The sequence below is a fragment of the Pongo pygmaeus genome, chromosome 6 (genome assembly GCF_028885625.2).
Source record: "Pongo pygmaeus isolate AG05252 chromosome 6, NHGRI_mPonPyg2-v2.0_pri, whole genome shotgun sequence".
Classification (NCBI taxonomy): Eukaryota; Metazoa; Chordata; class Mammalia; order Primates; family Hominidae; genus Pongo; species Pongo pygmaeus.
Window position 1 is genome coordinate 4918630 of NC_072379.2, and position 18087 is coordinate 4936716.

The following is an 18087-nucleotide window of genomic DNA, read 5'->3' on the forward strand; positions in this document are numbered from 1 at the left end:
ACCACGTCCAGCATGGCGCTGGGCACGCCACCAACAGTGACAGCCCTATGGAGGGCGCTGTTTCATCTCAGGCACCACTGCGTATTTGTCTCTTTTGTCCCAGAGCTACAATCTTCTTCTTTTTTTTTTTTTTTAAAGAGACGGAGTCTCGCTCTGTCGCCAGGCTGGAGTGCAGTGGTGCGATCTTGGCTTACTGCAACCTCTGACTCCCTGGTTCAAGTGATTCTCCTGCCTCAGCCTGCTGAGTAGCTGGAATTACGGGCGCCTGCCACCATGCCCAGCTAATTTTTATATTTTTAGGAGAGACGGGGTTTCACCATGTTGTCCAGTGTGGTCTCGATCTCCTGACCTCGTGATCCGCCCGCCTCAGCCTCCCAAAGTGTTGGGATTACAGGCGTGAGCCACCGCATCCGACCCTATTGTTTTTTAAGTATCTTGAGTTTTAACTTTGGTGGGGGAGTCTTCCCTTGCCATCTAGAAAATGATTCCAACTCCCTTCCCTCCCCTGCATCTGTCATTTTTTTTTTCTTTTCTTTTTTTATTTTTTTGAGACAAAGTCTTGCTCTTGTTGCCCAGGCTGGAGTGCAGTGGTGCCATCTCAGCTCACTGCAACCTCCGCCTTCCAGGTTCAAGCGATTCTCCTGCCTCAGCCTCCCAAGTAGCTGGGATTACAGGTGTGTGCCACCATGCCTGGCTAATTTTCATATTTTTAGTAGAGATGGGGTTTCACCATGTTGGCCAGGCTGGCCTCAAAACTCCTGACCTCAGGTGATCCACCCGCCTCGGCTTCCCAAAGTGCTGGGATTATAGGCATGAGCCACCGTGCCCAGCCCCAACCACATTTTTTTAATGGGCAAGGATTTGAATAAACATTTCTTCAAAGAATAAATATACATGGCCAATAAGTACATTAAAATACAATAAAAAATGCTCAACATCATTAGTCATTTGGGAAATGCAGAGGAAAACCACAATAAGACACCACTTCACATCCACTACCATGGTTATAATAAAAAAGCTAAACAGGCCAGGCGCGGTGGCTTACACCTGTAATCCCAGCACTTTGGGAGGCCACGGTGGGCGGATCACTTGAGGTCAGGAGTTCAAGACCAGCCTGTCCAAGATGGTAAAACCCAGTCTCTACTAAAGATACAAAAATTACCCGGGTGTGGTAGCAAGTGCCTGTAATCCCAGCTGCTCATGAGGCTGAGGCAGAAGAATTGCCTGAACCCAGGAGGCAGAGGTTACAGTGAGCCAAGATCATGCCAATGCACTGCAACTGGGCAATAGAGCAAGACTCCGTCTCACCAAACAACAATAACAAAAAAGGTAAACAATATCAAGAGTGCAGAAAGACTGGACCCCTCATACACGATTGCTGGAAAGTAAGATGGTGCAGCCATTGTGGAGAACAGCTTGTCGGTGTGTTAAAATGTTACACATGAATTTACCTGTGACTCATAAGTTCAACTCCTAGGTATATGCCCAAGAGAAGTAAAAAATACATGTCCACGCTAATGCTTATGCACAAATGTTCACGGCAGCATTATCCAGAATAGTCAACAAGGGAGAAATAATCCAAATGTCCATCAACAGGTGAACAGATGAACAAAATCTATCCATACGATAGGCTACTGTTTAGCAATGAAAAGGAACAAAATACTGATGATACCCCTTACAACATGGATGAGCCTCAAAAATATTATGCTACGTGAAAAAAGCTACATACAAAAAAAAATCAAAAAACAAAAAACACACAGGTATGACTCTATGTATATGAAATATCTGGAAAAAGCAAATGTATAGAGCCAGAAAACTGATCAGGGGCTGCCTGGGTCTGGGGGTGGGACCAGCAGACTGCTAATAGACACAAAGGATCTTTTGGTGATGAAAACGTGCCAGCTGGGTGCGGTGGCTCTCGCCTGTAATCCCAGCACTTAGGGAGGCCGAGGCAGGCGGATCGCTTGAGCTCAGGAGTTCGAGACTAGCCTGGGTAACATGGTGGAACCCTGTCTCTACCAAAAATACAAAAATAAGTCAGGCATGGTGGCACACATCTGTAGTCCTAGCTAACTCGGGAGGCTGAATCAGGAGGACGGCTTGAACCTGGGAGATGGTGGAGGGTGCAGTGAGCTGAGATCACACCACTGCACTCCAGCCTGGGTGACTGTCCAGACTGGGTGACTGAGTGAGACCCCGTCTCAAAAAAAAAAAATTGCTAAGACTGGACTGTGTAAATTTACTAAACTTTGTAAATTTACTAAATTTACTAAAAATTTACTAAAAATTCATTCAATTGTATACTAAAAACAGGTAATTTTATGGTATAAAATTACCATATTATAAGAGGTATAAAAATACCTCTTATAATAAAAGTTTAAAAAAAAAAAAACCAACAACTACATTTCTTTATGTCATAAGCCCCCAGTCCAACAGAGACAAGGAAGATAGCTCCAAGAAGCTGAAACTGATAAGATATCGAATATATCTGAACATCTTAAAAGAGGGAAGACAATTAACAGAGTGTTACGGGAACGCGGAAATAATGAAAAGTACCAAGGAAAAGAACAGACAAGCAAGAAGGACAATAATTATCTACAAAGAAAAATAAAACTTGGACAGGAAGGAAAAACAATATTTGTATAGACCCATCTTTAGTTGTGAAAAGCTATACATCATAAAAATGTAAACCCTGATTATTAATCTAAAAAAAAAATGGCTATATTGAGATGATTGGGCAATAGGAATTGGAAATTTGGAGGGGGGGTGGTGAAAAGACCTAAGTTCTCATTTTCCATTGAAGGAAGTCATTAGAAAATGTCTGAAATTTTTAAAAATCAAGACATAGTAGGACACGTTTGTTAAAGACGGAATTAGGCCGGGCGTGGTGGCTCACGCCTGTAATCCCAGCACTTTGGGAGGCCAAGGCGGGCAGATCACCTGAGGTCAGGAGTTTGAGACTAGCCTGACCAACATGGAGAAACCTCATTTCTACTGAAAATACAAAATTAGCCGGGTGTGGTGGCACATGCCTGTAATCCCAGCCACTTAGGCGACTGAAGCAGGAGAATCGTTTGAACCTGGGAGGCAGAGGTTGTGGTGAGCCAAGATCGTGCCATTGCACTCCAGCCTGGGCAACCAGAGGGAAACTCTGTCTCAAAAAAAAAAAAAAAGGGAATTAAAAGCCAGAACGAAACAGTTCACAGTTGAAAGTGGTTGTGGGGAGTTCAAAACTGGGAAGAAGGAACGGCTATGGCAGATAACTGCTGTTTTGCTTTTAATTAGTAATGAGAAAGTATTGCTTTAACTGTGCACATATATATATAACTTTGGTGAAAATAAGTAAAAATTTTTAAGTGTACACAGTTTTCATTCTACTGCAAGAATGAATGAATGAATGAATGAACGTTGATAGGATCAATTCCATCAACTCCTAAACAACACGTGTTTATCTTCTAACATCTCTGGAACTAGAAGGCATCCTGTATTCTGTGGAATGTCAGCCAGGCTGCAGCGGTGAGGCTAGAACTTGGTTGTTGTTGCCTGGGGCGAGATTCTGCAACATTTCAGTTAATTCAGGACCATCCAAAGAATGAACATACCTTCCAGCTGTTATCTGCAACAAACTTGCAGACTGAATATGCAAGTGGCGTGGAAGAACGTACTAGAGACAGCAGGGGATGCCACATCACCAATCCTCTTGAGGACAAAGAAAATGATACTGTGTGGGGAGTGTGGACAGGGACGGCTCTCATTTGAAAAGACTTAGACTCTAAATTCATTTCACTCCTGCATACCTTTCTGCCTACACACAAAACGAATACAGATCAAAATCTGTGTTGAAATAAATCTTTAGATACAACATAGCTTAAGTACAAAAATAAAAAACCTAGGTAATAAGAAAGTATTATGTCCTAGTTTAATTGTATTTTTTATGGTGGTTAACACTGGTGATCTTACTACTGATAACTTCTTTGGTGAAATATAGTATATGTAGGAATGTATGTTGCAAAATTGTTCCTAACAGTCCCCAAATACACAGAGTGTTTCGTCTACACCAAGGAATATTCCATAACCATTAAGATGAATGAATTGGAGGTATAACACACGATGTAATTTCCAGAGAGGATCTGGTATGAAAAATACAGAAAACTAAGTATATGATTCCCTCATTATTTTCTTTTTATTTTTTTCTTCATTCCTTTTACCCACACTACACAGATGATCCCTTTAAAAAAAAAAAAAAAAAAAAAAAAAAAAAAAAAAAAAACCTTTGACAGAAAGAACCCTGTATGTACGTATATACATGTGTAAGAAGTCCCCTGCAGAATAATATAAGCACAGAGAAAGCATGGAAAGTCACTATGGTGGGCAGAATTCTAAGAGGGCTCCATAGTCTCTGCCCCCTGGGCTCACTCTGTGATTATGCTGCATGGCAGAAGAGATTCTGTAGATGTAATTAAGGTTGTCTATCAGCTGACTTTGAGATATGGAGATTATTTGCTGGGCCGAACCTAATTACGTGTTCTCCTTCAAAGCCCAGAGTTCTCTCCAGCTGGTCACGGAAGAGAAATCAGAGAGGTTTGAGGTGTGAGATGTGTGTGATGCCAGGGCAGTTCTCCAGGGCATCACAGGGCAACCTGACAGTCACTGGGAGCTGAGAGTGGTCCACGGCTGTGAGCCAGTGAGAGAGGAGGGGAGAGATGCAGAGACTTCAGTCCTAAAACCACAAGGAATTGAACTCTGCCAACAACCTTGTGAGTCTGAAAGAGGCCCCTGAGCTCCAGAGAGGAACGCAGCCCAGCCGATACCTTGAGTGCAGCCGTGTGAGACCTGGGCAGAGGGTCCAGCTCTCCCGTGCCTGGACTCCTGACTTGTGGAAAATGTAAGTTAAATAGTATAATTTTAAGCTGCACTTGTAGTTGCAAGTAATAGAAAGCAAGTTCAGGGCCGAGCGTGGTGGCTCACACCTGGAATCCCAGCACTTTGGGAGGCCAAGGAGGGGGGATCATCTGAGGTCAGGAGTTCAAGACCAGCCTTGCCAACATGGTGAAACCCCATCTCTACTAAAAATACAAAAAAAAAGTAGCCGGGCATGGTGGTGCACACCCATAATCCCAGCTACTTAGGAGGCTGAGGCAGGAGAATCGCTTGAATGTGGGAGGTGGAAGTTGCAGTTAGCCAAGCTCATGCCATTGCCTGGGTGACAAGAGCAAAACTCCATCTCAAAAAAAAAAAAAAGAAAAGTTCAGATTTTAGAGCCAGGAAATGGGGTGCTACTGTAACAAATACCTAAAACATGAAGGTGCTTTGGTAATCAGGCAATAGGTGGAGGCTAGAAGGACTCTGAGAAGCAGGATGGGAAAAGTCTACATTCCCTTGAACAGGCTACTAGGAAATGTGCACAGTAAAGACACTGCTTCTTTCTCAGAATACAGTGAGAACTTTCCTAAATCACCTCAGAGAAAGGCAAAATTGCTGCAAACAGCAGAAACCTAAATGCTCACAAGGCTGCCAGTGAAGGCTGAGAAGGAAGTGAGGGGCATGTTACTGGAAACTGGAGGAAGGCGGGTTCTTGTTATGTGAGGGCAGGGAGTTCACTGAATATGTCATCCTGCAGTTGCTGGAAAGCAGAATTTGCAAATGCTGAACCTGAAGAGATGGCCAAGGAGGTTTCCAAGCAGAGGGTAGAAGGTGCCACCTGGTTTCTTCTTGCTGCTTATGGTGAGAGGCAACAGGAGAGAGAGAAATTAAAGAAGTGTTCAGCAAAAAAAGAACCAGGACTGGGCAAGTTTGAAAATGCGCAGCCTTTCCAGATGACAAGAGATGCCAAACGTCAGAAATGGCTTCTGATGGGACGCACAGAGGAAAAACCAAGTGTGGGCCTGGACAACCCTTTGCTGAAACCCAGGAAGACCAAAAGGTCAGGGTATCTGGCCACATAAATGACTCAGTAGAGTAAGGGTGTTCCTCATATATTTTTCTTAGTCAAAACAGAGGACCTCAAGGAAGTTCAAGAGCACTGTCCCTCCACCATCTCACCAGAAGCTGAAAGTAGAGAAGGGATTATCTCAGAGACATTTATGGATGTGGCTTCTGTCTGATGGAGTGAATTCTCATGAAATCCTCATCCGGCCCACAGGCTCTTCAGAAAATTATACCAGCAGAAACACTGGCTGGCCTAGACTGAAGGGAACAGAGACACTGAAAAATGAAGGGGGTGGCTACAGACAGGAAGTGGCTGATAAACATGCTACCGTCCATGCAGAGGGAAAGATGACTCAGAGGATGAAGCCAAGATCCCAGAACGTGGCACCAAGAGGACAGAGGGCAGAGCTGAGAGACTAACCCCAGGCCTTGGAACGAAACAAAAGAACTTCCACTGGAATTTGCCTCACTAGAGTTCAAAAATGCTTTGGGCCAGGCCAGTGGCACCTTTTTACCTTCCATTTTCTCCTATTATTTATTTATGTATTTATTGAAACAGGGTCTAGCTCTGTTGCCCAGGATGGAGTGCAGTGGCATGTTCAAAGCTCACTGCAACCTCAGACTCCTAGGTTCAAGCAATCCTCCCATCTAAGCCTCCTGAGTAGCTGGGAACACACGTGTGTGCCACCATGCCTGACTAATTTTTTATTTTTTGTAGAGACGGGGTCTTGCTATGTTGCCCAGACTGGTCTTGAACTCCTGGTCTCGAACTCCTGGTCTCAAGCCATCCTCCCACCATAGCATCCCAAAATGCTGGAATTACAAGAGTGATCATTTCCCCTCTCCTCTGCTGCTGCTGCTGCTTTTTTTTTTTTTTTTTTTTTTTAAGACAGAGCCTCACTTTGTAGCCCAGGCTGGGGTACACTGGCACAATCTTGGCTCACTGTAACCTCCGTCTTTCAAGTGGTTCTTTTGCCTTAGCCTCCCGAGTAGCTGGGATTACAGGCATGTGCCACCACACCCTGCTAATTTTTGTAGTTTTGGTAGAGATGGGGTTTCACCATGGTGGCCAGGCTGGTCTCGAACTCCTGACCTCACGTGATCCACCCGCCTCGGCCTCCCAAAGTGCTGGGATTACACGTGTGAGCCACCGCACCTGGCTCATTTCCCTCACTTTTGAACCAGAGTGACGGTTACCCTATGCCTGTCCCACCCTTGTAAGTTGGGAGGGTTGGGGCAGATACTTGTGTCTTTAGTGTTACAAGTCCACAGATGGAAAGAAATAGTGCCCCAAGAGTGGTACTTAATGGATTATACCCAGAAGCTCCATTCACACCTGATTTAGATTAAGATGATGAGATTTTTAGACTTGAACTGATACTATAATAGGATGAGACTGGGGGACCTTGAGATGGGGTGAGTGCGTTTTGCATGTGGGTGTAACTATGGATCACTGGAGGCCAGAGGGCAGACTGTGGTAGCCAGAATTCTAAGATGACCCCCAGTGACCCTTGCTTTGCATAACCTGCCCTCCAACCTTGAGTGTGAGTGGGAACTGTTGGTGTCATTTCATGATTATGTTTCGTTGTATGGCAAAAGAGATTTTTGCAGATATGTAAATAAGTTTACTCATCAGTTCACTTTGGGTTCATCAAAAGGGAGATTATCCAGGTGGGCCTCACCTAAACACATGAGCCTTTTAAAAAGCAGAAAGGAAGTCAAATACTCAAAGAATGATGGAGATTCCATGTGCCACTGTTGACTTTAAGATGCTGGGGGTAGGCCGGGCATGTTGGCTCACACCTGTAATCCCAGCACTTTGGGAGGCTGAGGCGGGCAGATCACCTGAGGTCAGGAGTTTAAGACCAGTCTGACCAACATGGAGAAACCCCGCCTGTACTAAAAATACAAAATTACCCAGGCATAGTGGCAGGTGCCTGTAATCCCAGCTACTTGGGAGGCTGAGGCAGGAGAATCGTTTGAACCTGGGAGGCGGAGGTTGCAGTGAGCCGAGATCACGCCACTGCACTCTAGCCTGGGCAATAGCAGCGAAACTCTGTCTCAAAAAAAAAAAAAAAAAAAAAGACACTAGGTGTACATGGAAAGTTATTTGGAAGTGATTTTGAACTTCTAAATATATGTGTGTTGTGAAAGAGAAGACTATCATTGCCATTTACTAGACATTCTCTCCTTCCTCTTAATAGCATAAGCCCTAAGCTATTGGTGAGGGGATGTACCCAGCTAAGAAAAGCGACATTTTCCTGTCTCCCTTGCAGGTAGGCACAGCCACGTGACTATGGTGCAGTCCGTGAAAGATGAGGGGATGCCGCCATTGGGACTTCTCTGAAAGCTCCATAAGTGGGCAGTTTGCAGGTACACCTTTGCCCTTCCCCGTCTTCCTTCTTTCTTCCTGCCTTCAATGAAGATGTGATGGCAGGGGCCCTATGACCATCCTGCATCTTGAGGTAACCCTGAAGATACAAGGCATGCACTAGAATGATGGGGCGGAAAGTAGCAAAAGCCTGGTCCCTGGTGACAGGAAAGCCACGTTACCAGCCCTGAACTTAACTGTTAGGTGAAATAAACCTGTATTGTACCCAAGCTACTCTAACCTGGCCAAATGCAATTCCAAACTGATGAGGAGGCATTAGGTGGGGTTTTCTGTTTGTTTGCTTTTGTTTCTGGGGAGGGTGGTGTTTGGTTTTTGTTATTGTTGATAAAGAGGTTATCACTTTGGGCCAGGCGCGGTGGCTCACGCCTGTAATCCCAGCACTTTGGGAGGCCGAGGCGGGCAGATCACCTGAGGTCAGGAGTTCGAGACCAGCCTGGCCAATATGGTGAAATCCTGTCTCTACTAAAAATACAAAAATTGGCTGGGCATGGTGGCGGGCGCCTGTAATCCCAGCTACTCGGAAGGCTGAGCCAGGAGAATTACTTGAACCCGGGAGGCGGAGGTTAGAGTGAGCCCAGATGGCACCACTGCACTCCACCCTGGGCGACAGAGCAAGACTCCGTCTCAAAACAAACAAACAAACAAACAAAAACAAAAAGATACCACTTTGGTATTGGTCGTTTAATTATATTTCACACATATGAAAGCATTTGTAACTTAGACTAATAACAAAACGAACACCATTTCATCCACCACCCAACCTAAAAAGAATGGACTAGTTCCAGAATCACATCAACCCTCCCAAGCACATCTTCCTGCCTGTCGCCACCTCTCACCCTACCAAAGGGAATCACTTTCCTGGATTCCATGTTTAACATGGCCTTTTTTCATTTATAGTTACACCACACATTTTTGGAACCCTAAATTATACCGCTGTACTTTGCTTATTTTGAAACCTTATATAAATGGTGTCACACTCTGTGCATTTTTCTGCAATGTGCTTTCCCCCTCAACGTGATGACACACAGCTAACACTGACGCAGGCAGCTATGGTTTAATTTCATAACTTTATGGTATTTATTGCACGAATATGCCACCATCCAGCCATTCCCTCATTGATGGATATGCGGATTGTTTGGAACTTTAGGCTACTACAAAACGTTGACATAAACACTCTCATACTCATTTTCAAATGCTTCCTGACTTTTCTACCACCACGAGAAATACCAGAGAAAATATGGTAGTTAAATGGCACACTGGAGGTAAACCAGAACGTGTGTAGAATTCTGGACATGGCTGTGGTCCCACAGACTCTGGTCACCCCAAAGACTAAGGGGATCAGTAAGATGAAGTACATCAGTGTCCCACAGCACAAGGGTGAAGACCTACAAGGAGGCTAATTGGAACGCAGAGTGTGGGCCCATCAACTGTGCTAGATAAGACCAAGCTGCTTCCCAAAGGGGCCAAAACAATTTGTACCATGTTCTCATTGGCACCATGTTCGAGTTTCCATTGCTCCTCATCCTCACCATACCTACACACTGTTAGACTTTTTTATTTTTGTAAAAAAAAAAAAAAAGAAAGAAATACCTCTCTGGTCTTATATTGCATTTTCGTTGTTACTACTGAGATTGGGCTTCTTTTCATATTTATTGGCCGTTCCTAGCTCCTCTTCCGTGAAATGCTTATGCGCTTCTTTGGCCCATTTTTAAAACTGGGTTGTTGGGGATTTTATTGTTTTCATTTTTTGAGACAAGAGTCTTGCTCTGTCACTCAGGCTGGAGTGCAGTGGCATGATCTCAGCTCACTGACACCTCCGCCTCCTGGGTTCAAGCGATTCTCATGCCTCAGCTTCCCAAGCAGCTAGGATTAGAGGTGTGCATGATCATGCCCAGCGAATTTTTGTATTTCTAGCATAGAAAAATACAAAAGGTGGAGTTTCACCACATTGGCCAGGCTGGAATCAAACTCCTGGCCTCAAGTGATCCGCTCACCTCGGCCTCCCAAAATGCTGGGCTTACAAGCATGAACCACTGAATCCAGCTTTTTTTTCTTTTTTTAGACAGACTCTCACCATCACCCAGGCTGGAGTGCAGTGGCGTGATCTCAGCTCACTGCAACCTTCACCTCCTGGATTCAAGAGATTCTCCTGCATCAGCCTCCTGGGACTGACAGGTACATACTGGGACTACAGGTACGTGCCACCACGCCCAGCTAATTTTTGTATTTTTAGTAGTGATGGGTTTTTGCCATGTTGCCCAGGCTGGTCTTGAACTCCTGGCCTCAAGCAATCCACCTGCCTCGACCTCCCAAAGTGCTGGGATTACAGGCATGAGCTACTGCACCTGGCCTGTTGATCTTTAAAATAGACTTTTTCCTTTGTCATCCTTAATATATTCTGGATAGTAATCATTTGTCAGTTTTATCTTATCACAAAATCTTCTCCCAGCTTAGGGCCTGTTTTTCAGTTTCTCACTTTTCACTGTTCATTCATTATCTGATGAACAAAATCTCTTAATTGTACCAATCTCTTCTTTCATGACTTGAGCTTTTCTGTGTCTTCTTTATGCTATTTGTTACTTAATTTCTAACTTACTGTTCTGTGGTCAGAGAACATGTCCTATAAATCAGATACTTTGAAGTATGTTAAATATTACTTTTGATATAGCAAAAGGTTAATTTTTGTGCACGCCCAATGCTTACTTGAGAATATGCATTTTCCAACTGTGGGGTAGAAGGTTCTATAATAAACATTCACCAGATCATTGATGGCAAACAATGGCTGAGGGGGATGGGTGACAAATCCAGCCCTGGCCATCTGTTTACATATTGTCTATGACTGATTGCCCTCTACAAAGGCAGAGTTAAGTAGCTGTGACAGAGACCGGATGGCTTCACAAAGCTGAAAATATTTACTATGTGGTCCTTAATACGAAAAGTCCACCAGCCACTATACTGGACTGTGTTCAAAAACTGTTTCCCTTCTATTTTTATCTGCTTGATATCAATTAATGAAAGGCTGTTTTGAAATCTTCTATGATAATGACACATTTAGCAATTTCTGTTCATCTTTGTTATTTTATGTTGAGGCTGAGTTATTAGGTGCAGACAAGTTTTAAATCATTAAATGTTCCTGATGCGGTAGGTCTTCTATCATTAATGCATGGTCCTCTTGCCCTTAATAATTATTTTTGCTCTGACACCTACTTGAATGACGTTGTTATTATACCAGCTTCTTTTCATTAGCATGCCTTTTTTCCATTCTTTTATTTTGGTTGTGTCTCTTTTAAGTAAAACAGCATACAGTTGGACTTGGTTTTCCCATGGAATCTGACCATCTCTGCCTTTTTTAATCAGGAAGTTTGGTCCATTTATTGTAGTGACAGATATATTTGGTTTCATTTCCATGACCATAGATTGTGTTTTCTTTTTACTCTATTTTTTTGCATGCTTTCCCCCTTTCTTTCTTGCCTTCTTCTGGATTCAGCGTAACTTCATTTTTTACCTTTACTTATTTGAAATTTTAACCTTTTCATGTTTCCCTAAACATTATTACATTCTAGACTTAGTAAGGTCGAAAAGTTCATCAGTGTCTCTACCCTCCTTCAGAACAGTGTAAGTACATCTGAATTCATATCTTAGATTTAAATCGTACTATTATCCCGTATTTTAGTTTCACTTTGCTTGTTTGCCATTTATTTTTATTGCATTTTTAATGGAGAAATAAGTCATCTGTTTTCGAAACAGTGCTTGAATATACCAGGAGTATAGATACCATAAAACAAAGCAAACTCCACTCACTAGGTACATCACATGAAAAAACAGTCTGACATTCAGGTAATAAAAATTGGAAATAAAAACTCCCAAGGTTCCAGCTTGGTAAAACAGACACAGTTACAGGTAATGTTTAATAAACTAATTTTTTTCCCAATGTGTAAACAAAATGACCAGACTAAATTTGTGCCTGGCCATTTCAACCTAACGCCGTAGCCATTCAAAATATAGATATTGTGCACACTTCACCCGATTTATTATTGTCGTGAAAGGGCAAAGATGTGAGAAAAAGAAATACTGTATACTACACATCAGAAGGTAATGGTGAAAGAAAAGTCTCTACAGCCTAAAAGGACATGACTATATTCCAACTTTGGAAAATTAATGCAAAAGGACAGGAAAGGAGTTTAAGTAATTGCAGTTTAACATGAAAAGTGCAGTTAGAGGAGGGACAGGAGGGGTTAAAGCAAGGCTAATTGGAAAGCCTGTTAAGTTTGCTGTCTAGATTAAGAAAGACTCAACTTTCATTCATTCACATCTGTTGCCCCTCACATTTCCTAATCATAGATGCTCTACTGCTTAATTATGAGGGATCTTTTTTTTTTTTAACTTAAAGTATTGCTGATCTTTTGTAGACTAAAAGAGCAGAAAGCCAGTAAGATGTCAAGTGCCTGCTAGAAATTACTTTTTTATGTTTCTACATGTAAAATTTAGGATGAATTTTGATAAATTGTTTAAAAATAAAAATGTGTTTAAAATTCTGGAAGAAAATGCCTTTTTGCTTATGTGTGCAATTGGAAATTAACTTTCCTATAAGGAGGTATTCTGTGGAATGTACAAAACTTCTCATATGCAGCGATCAAATGGTCATCCAAGATCAGAAACACATCTCATAGACATTACATTTAGTAAAGTTCTGCTAAAATGTGCTGTTTCGTTGTAACCAATATTTGGGGTTTTGTGCCATGTGGCCACAGGATTGTCAGTTTCACATCACCGTTTAGAGAATATTATTCTTTTTTTCTTGTGAAATGGCACATAAGCATACTGTGTGCATACAAGCAAAGAGAAGAGAGGGAGGTAAAAAGCCTTTTTGTTTTAGGACTAATGATTGAGGACAAGAGAATATGGAGCTTTGATAGCTCAAAGAAAATGTTTGATTGCTGATTACTCTCTAAAACAGTTCTACAGATTAAAACCAGTGTGTCCTTTCTCCACAGTGTGCCATCAAAACCAAAGACCTACTAACGGTTGTTTTGATGTCAAAAACATACCCTAAAGTTGACATTTCATTTTAAAGGATTACAGCTACCTCATAGGGACTGAGCTAGATGTACTTTTATGCCTTCTCTGAAGTATAGTACACCACTGCACAATGCTATCCAATTTTAAGATTAATAGTGAAGAAACCTCTTCAGGGAAAAATAAAATTCACTAATTTGAAAAATCTAAAATTAGTTCTACTTTCTAATAAAAAATATAAAGTGCCTCATCAGTATAAGGAATTCTGATACCAGTTTGTATTGCAAATTTTCCCAACAATGCATCAAGCATAAATCCAGTCCAGATGTCAGTCACAGGTACAAATATAGCTGAAAGGTTTTTTCATTTTAAGGGCAGTAGTCCTTTGAAATAGTTAATGTAACTGTTGCTGACACATTAATAACAGTACCTCTAGCTGTCACATACTAATGTGGACTTCTGATCAAGACTGGCCCAGTAAAGGAAGTTACCAAATGAGCCTCAATCTATTTCAAGTCATATCTAGTCCCATACCCCTCATTCTCCTTCTTTAGTATTTGAAGACTACAGGTTGAGTTGGCAGATATTGTTCATGGACCCTTGAGGTTGTTTTTAACCATTCAACCTGTTTTACTGAATTCTTGATAACAGGAATTGGATTTGCAGGGAGAACGGGGATACTGGAAAGATCTATACTGATGTTCCCTGAGAGGCCAACAGAGAAGATGCTGTCTGAATTTTTCTAATGGAGTTGTACTTGTCTTTGTATTTTCTCCTCTTCTGTTTTGGTTTTCTTGGTCCTTTCTTCTTTATGAGGCAAGAATATCCTCTAGACTCCAACTATAGGATTAGATATGTTTGTTGCTGAGTTTCCTGAAGGTCTGGATGGCTTATGAGACATGTTGAAGAAACAACTCTGGCGACCATGGCCTTTGGTGATGGAGAAATGGCAGGTTGAGAGACAGCGTGAGGAATACTTTCGTTTAATGCAACCCCTGAACTTTCACTGGTATTCACCTGTTGCAAGGAAATTTCAGTAGCCTGTATGTTAGCCACAGATGCTGTCATTATAGCCAGAGCAGGACTGTTTCTACCCTGAGAACTGCTAATCAATGGGCCTGTCTTCATAGTGCTAGTAGATGAAGGCACAGACATGCTGTTTTCACAGCCTGCAGACAAGCCAAAGCTGCTGTCGTTCAAATCTGTCAATCTTCTACCTTCTGTTGAGTGTGCTTTCTTGTCCTGAAGCACATGATGAGGCAGCAGCTGGTGAAGTTCCTTTCTTCTTAAATGCATTGCAGTAATTTTCATACCCATCTCAAACATCTTACTATTCATTGCTTGCCTATAAACAGTATCTGTGAAAGACTGGATATCATAGGTGAGATCAATGCTGAGAATTTCAGAGTTTTCTGGCTTTTTTAGCCCTAACCCAATCACCCACATTGTACGAAATTCTTCCTTATCAGGATTTTCTTTGGGTGCTGGAAATGACTGTGGATTCACATGTGCCAGTGTAATAAATTCATTCTTCTCCAAGCTCCCAACCAGGATTCGGATCTTTGATTCCACCAAGCCCACCCATTCTAAATGTTGTTTTTCTGTTGATGCACTTGCCAGAAGTATAATATAATGCTTGTACTTTTGAAAGAAGCTTGGAGCTTCAAAGAGTTTGGACCACTCCGCCTTACTTAGCAAAATCTCATGTGTGATAGCAAGCCCCTGTTTAAACTCCTCAATCATGACCATCCTGGTTGAAATAGACACGTTGTACGTGGAGTTCTGCTGTGGGTATGCTGGTGTGATGATAGGCATAAGATGGTACCTATCACTGGGATTTACTCTTGGGTCCCATACAGGCAAATTAAGATTCCGTTCTTCAGGCTCCTTCAGTAATACTGGGTTTGGCCATTCCCATTCTGAAAATACCAAGAAGAATTTCCGTACAAGAGTTGACGCTACTGCATTTGGATAAAGCTGACAAGTTCTTGCTACTAGCATGGCCCAGGAAACACCTCCGAGGAAACCTAATATATTGGAATAGATATTGTGGCACTTGGCCCACAGTTTGATGGCTCTCAGAGTCAACCTGAAGTTGTCAATGTTTGGCACTAGATGTAAAATTTCATCGGTTACCCGGCAACCATTAAGGCTTCTTATGCATCTAATATCTAAATTTTTAAGTAGACTGTCATCTCTTAGGTCCAAATCTTCTGGAATAGTCTGTAGTGCTAATCTTGCAAATAAAATATCAATCTCTATCCCATCAAAACACAGTTTGATAACTGGCACAAATGCCTCCTCAACAGCCCTTAAATCTTTTACTTCCTCCTGTAGTTTCAGTTTAGCATAGAATGAGGTGAAAAAGTCGCTTCGATCCACATGACTTGGTGCAACGCACAAGGCGTCAATATCTGCGCCTTTCGTATGTACTCCTAATCTGTAAGAGCCAAACGTAAAAATCTTTCCTCCAACGTTTTCAATTACAGACTGGGGAAGACTCTTGCTTTCACTGATTTCGCGTATCCATTCCTTTACCAGATTATTTAATTTTTCCAAAACTAAAATCCTGCGCTGCAGTTCCCCTTCCTCTTCGAAGACCCCGAAGGGCCTGAGGGTTTCTATTAGCCTCTGGGTGAGAAGGCAGTCCGTCTCCTTGGGGACCGCTAGGCTGATAGGCGAGGAGATGCCGTAGCGCTTCGGCGGCGGCGCCGGCTGCGGTGGTCCTTGGGTTGTCACCGGAAACGGCATCATCTTTCAGCGCCCGCCCCGCCAGGGCACGTCCCCCACCACCGCGACCTTCGCGGCCGCCGCCCGGGTCATGATCCGCTGAGGCGGGAAGGGCAGGGCTTCTAGCTGCCCTGGTCCGACCCCACTCCCGCTCCCGCTGCGCGCCCGCCGCTTCAGGAGCTTCTCCTCCTTCCCCTCAGCCCCAACATGGCGCCAGACCCCTCAGCGGCCGCGTTCCAGAACCTACCGTACACGCGCGGGCGCCTGCGCACCCGCCGCCAGCGCGAGGGCTCACGGGAGCCACGGCGTTCTGGGCTGGGGCTCTTACCGCTGCGCGGGGGGGCTCTAGATGGGGGTGGGGAGGGTTCACGTTGTTGATAACCGGCCAAACTCAACCCTTTATTGCCACTATTTTACATATTTGCCCAACTTTACCCATCTAATTCTTTGCTCTCCAAGCCCCTTGACATCTCAGATGTGCATCCTTATTGGGGGCACCCTCAGCACTCTTCACCCTAACATGCACCCTTTGGAAGTCCAAAGACCCCTTCGTGGTGGGAACCCGCGGTGGAAAGCAGCTTCTGTCTTGTTTCTTGGGCCGTTGCTGGACGTTGGTTTAGCTAGGGCAGCATTTCGAGGTCAACATTTGTGTTCTGGCCATGCTTTAAAGGCGCGATTCTACTGTCCTCTGGTTCCCGTTGAGAATTCTGCAGCTGGGTGAACTGCTGCTCGTCTGTCTTTTCTTATGGCAGCTATAAAAGTCTCTGTCCCTAGTGCCCTGTGATCCCACCACTGTGTGTCCAGGCATAGATTTCTCTTTAATAAATCTTACCCAGGCTGGGCGCGGTGGCTCACGCCTGTAATCCCAGCACTTTGGGAGGCCGAGGCGGGCAGATCACCTGAGGTCAGGAGTTGGAGACCAGCCTCAACATGGAGAAACCCCGTCCCTACTAAAAATACAAAATTAGCCAGACGTGGTGGTGCATGCCTGTAGTCCCAGCTACTCGGGAGGCTGAGGCAGGAGAATTGCTTGAACCTGAGAGGCAGAGGTTGCGGTGAGCCAAGATCACACCATTGCACTCCAGCCTGGGCAACAAGAGTGAAACTCCATCTCAAAAAAAAATAAATAAAATAAAAAATAAAAATAAAAAATATAATATTACCCAGGATACACTGATTCCCGAATCAGAAGTCATGCTTTTTATGATCTCTAGAAGCTTCTTGGGCACTTCCTCGGAATATGTTCTCCAACCTGTCTCCTGATTCTCTTCATCTAGACACGTTGTCAACCTTCTCACTCTGTCCTCCATGTCTCTTAAGCCATGTGTCTTTCTGGGTGATGCCAGATTACCTCCAAGTCCTCTCTTCAGTTGTATTTAGTCTGCTGTTTAAGCATCATTGAAATATCCACTTAAATACTTAATATTTCACTATTTTGTTCTTTTCCAAGCTTCTCTGCCTTTTAGATGGCATTCTGTTCTTTCATGTTTTTCACTCTACCTTTTATTTCTTTAAACGTGTTAAACATACTTATTTAGTACTCTATAATTATTCTAATTCCAAATGCTCTTGAGAAACTGTATAGTTTGTCGTTGTCCAAGAACTCAGAGTGGTGTTACCTCTTGTGTCTTGTAATTTTGGATTGTGAGCTCATTTCCGGTGAGGCTTGGAATGCCTGTGTAGAGGCTGTGTCCTTCCAAAGAGGATTTGCTTTGTTTCCAGTAGATGTTCTTGTACACTATAGAATTGCATACAGTGTAATTTCTTATCCAGGGATTATCCACAACATCTAGGTGGTGCAACTTTGAACCCCAAATACATGTGAGAGGACATGTGGTTTTCAATTTTAAGGAATAGTCTTTAGTTTCTCCCACCCAGGTCGAGAGAGAGAACTTCCTTTGCCATCTCCTTTCACCAGCTAGCAGATTCTTCTTACTCCATTTTTTCACTCAATGCATCACCCTTTGAGGATTCCAGTTGTATTTGGAGGGGTCTCAATTCTAACTCCCTACCTTTTAAGG

At 43.2% G+C, this 18087-nt stretch overlaps 2 protein-coding genes across 3 annotated transcripts in view; both read right to left on the bottom strand.

Annotated features, from left to right (window-relative positions):
- The window catches only part of RADIL (Rap associating with DIL domain), an 85635-nt gene that overhangs the window by 47735 nt on the left and 19813 nt on the right, over positions 1-18087 (bottom strand). The gene's annotated exons all lie outside the window — the stretch shown is intronic.
- Positions 12005-16311, bottom strand: PAPOLB (poly(A) polymerase beta). Its single transcript, XM_054496056.1, has one exon. The coding sequence runs from the start codon at positions 16088-16090 to the stop codon at positions 14177-14179; it is 1914 nt and encodes a 637-aa protein (XP_054352031.1). The 5' UTR covers positions 16091-16311; the 3' UTR covers positions 12005-14176.

Bases quoted from the DNA above. Each gene is read 5' to 3' on its own strand.
- PAPOLB (XM_054496056.1), bottom strand. From the start codon at position 16,090: ATGATGCCGTTTCCGGTGACAACCCAAGGACCACCGCAGCCGGCGCCG.